Source organism: Geospiza fortis, unplaced genomic scaffold (genome assembly GCF_000277835.1).
Source record: "Geospiza fortis unplaced genomic scaffold, GeoFor_1.0 scaffold27, whole genome shotgun sequence".
NCBI classification, from domain to species: domain Eukaryota; kingdom Metazoa; phylum Chordata; class Aves; order Passeriformes; family Thraupidae; genus Geospiza; species Geospiza fortis.
Window position 1 is genome coordinate 2050558 of NW_005054329.1, and position 2571 is coordinate 2053128.

At 47.0% G+C, this 2571-nt stretch overlaps 1 protein-coding gene across 1 annotated transcript in view; it reads left to right on the top strand.

Annotated features, from left to right (window-relative positions):
• TRAF1 (TNF receptor associated factor 1) overlaps nucleotides 1–1517 on the top strand; it is a 10028-nt gene extending 8511 nt beyond the window's left edge. The window contains exon 10 of the mRNA XM_005421248.2: nucleotides 1015–1517. Within this exon, the coding sequence (XP_005421305.1) occupies nucleotides 1015–1230 (216 nt within the window). The 3' untranslated portion in view covers nucleotides 1231–1517. The remainder of the gene's footprint in view (nucleotides 1–1014) is intronic.
• Nucleotides 1518–2571: the final 1054 nt, after the last annotated feature.

Below are 2571 nucleotides of genomic sequence, written 5' to 3' on the forward strand. Positions count from 1 at the left end.
TGACTCTTTCGCTGGAGTTTTGTGGGAGTTGAGTGCTTTTCCACATCCCTTTCCAAAGGTGAGGAGCTGCCCTGCAGCCCTGGGTAGTGATTTGTCTCTGACTGGAGTCCCTTGCAGGGAAAGCTGCTCCTGCTGCTATTCCAGACTTTGCCAGGCAGGATTTTCACCACCAGAACGTGGTGTTTGGAATATTCCAACCTGTGTCCACCTGGGCTAAAGCTGGGCACATCCCTTGCTAAAGACAAGTAATATCAGTTTAGAGGGAACTATGATTTGGTGCCTGAAGGCATCACAAGGGTGAGGTGAGAGTTCCACTTACAGAGGTGCCGCAGATGTCTGAGGTGATCCTGGTCTGGTTTTTCCCCTAAGTGTGATCTGATAATGGCAACAATGGTTGGGAAGGCAGTGAAACCATGGCAGGGCCTGACCTGTGCTCTGGCACTTGCCTTTGTGGGGTAATAATTGTGTAAACCTTTCCTATGAATAGTTTTACTGCCAGCTAACAGCCAAAAAAATAGAAATCAAAATTCCCAATCCTTGCTGTGTTAAAAGATTGTTACAGTTCTTTCATATTTCAAGCTATAGAACAGTGAGTAACTAAAAGGGGTAATGAGGTGGGGAGATTCTATACTGATATTTAGGTTGTGTCTTTTACACATTTGTGCATGGGCAGCTGAGCTGTTTCTTCTGATTCCAAAGCACAATAACAGAATAAATGCAATGACTGTAACCAACCCCAGGGGCTGTTTAGGCTGTCAGGAGAGAGAGACTTTGGACTGTGCAGTTCTCTACCAAGGAATAATTCCTTACTTGATTTAATTTAATTTCATTTTATGGGTAGGAAAGTTTTAAACACTTCATCTGGGAGTTCACATGAGCCGACCTTGCAGGCTGGAAACCTTTGTTACAGTTTGTACTTAATTATCAGTGGAACATCAGCTGCTTTTGCAGCACTTCTGTCCCTGGTTTGTTTTCCACCCCAGTAACTCCTCACTGCCACATTCCGTTTTCCAGGTGACGTTTATGTTGCTTGACCAAAACAACAGGGAGCACATAATCGATGCCTTTCGCCCAGACCTGACTTCTGCTTCCTTCCAGAGGCCAGTGAATGAGATGAACATCGCCAGTGGCTGCCCCCTGTTCCTGCCCCTGGCCAAGCTGCAGTCCCCCAAACACGCCTACGTGAGGGAGGACACGCTTTTTCTCAAGTGCATCATAGAGACAAATTAGCAGCTCCTGAAGTGTGGCTGGCCTTTAAAATAATTAGTTGTGATAAAGCATCACATTTCAAAAACACCCACCCCATAAACAAGTATTTATCAAAGTTTGTTTGGGAAGGAACTGGATATTCTGGGTATTTTCCTCTGTTCCACCTTTCAAATGTTCTTTCAGGGACAGAGTACTGGAGTAATTTACCTAAACATATTATGCTTCTTCTCTCTGTATCACTTTGACAAGTGCTGTATTTATTACAATAATTGATATTTTCTTATGATTTTATTTATTTCCTAAATAAAACTCACTAACTTAAGAAAGGCTTGATGGTTTTTTTTCACTGTCAGATAGGGAATTGAGCAGCTTGGAGATGTTATAGAAACAGCTGAGCTGTGCTACACTTTCCTTCCTTGCTGTTTCCTTTCCTTCTTTCTGGGGAAGGGAAGGTCCTTTTGGAAATGCCCAGAACATCTCTGTCCACCTCCCTCAAACCTGCCTAGCTGGGAGAGCACTTCCAGGCTCTTCAACAGAACCCACAGAGAGAGCTCAGTTTAAAAAAAAAGACGGATATGGATCAGATCCATGCTAAATAAACAAACAGACACGAAACCCGGTGCCCAGAGCTCCTCCTTTCAAAGGCACAGCCGGCAGAGAGCAGCCCCATCTCAGCCTGGTCTGCTCTGAGGTGCAGGCACCCCTCGGACCCCGGGCTCTCCCCCGAGGGCATTTCCATCCCTGGGAGGGCTCCAGGAGCCCGGGCTGCCCCGCGAGGCTCGGCCGGAGCCGGAGGAATCCCCGGATCCCCTTTCCAGGCTCGGGGCTCCGCTCCCAGCCCGGCCCTTCCCCATTTTCATCTCCCAGACCCTCAGCAGCAAAAGCGACTCGATGAGGAAGTGGCTGGCACTGAAAGGAGCTGGAATCGGGGCCGAATCAAGAGTTCTCTGATCCAGCAAATCATTCCTGTGTGATTGTGTCTGGATCAAACCAAACGAGGCAGAAAAATCCCAGAGACTTTGAGGGAGTTAAATCAGCAGCATTTACTCCGTGTTTAATGGCCAGGTTGGCAAAGAGACAAAATGCTCCTGCAGCTAGGATGATCTGAAATAGTCAAGGACACGGTTTGGAGGGAGATTTTTTTTTTAATGGACTAATAAAGCTAAAAAAAAAAATACAGGCAAATTTCTGACCTATAAGCCCTTGTTCAGCACAGGGAAAGAACTCAAACCCTGCACATGATGGCTTGAACTGGTTCTGTTGGTCACTCAGGCGGCTCCAGTGGAGAGGCGGTGGGGTTGAGACCCTCGGAACAGAGAGAAGAGACGGGAATGAGCAGCTTGTGGGAGCCGCTCCTACGGT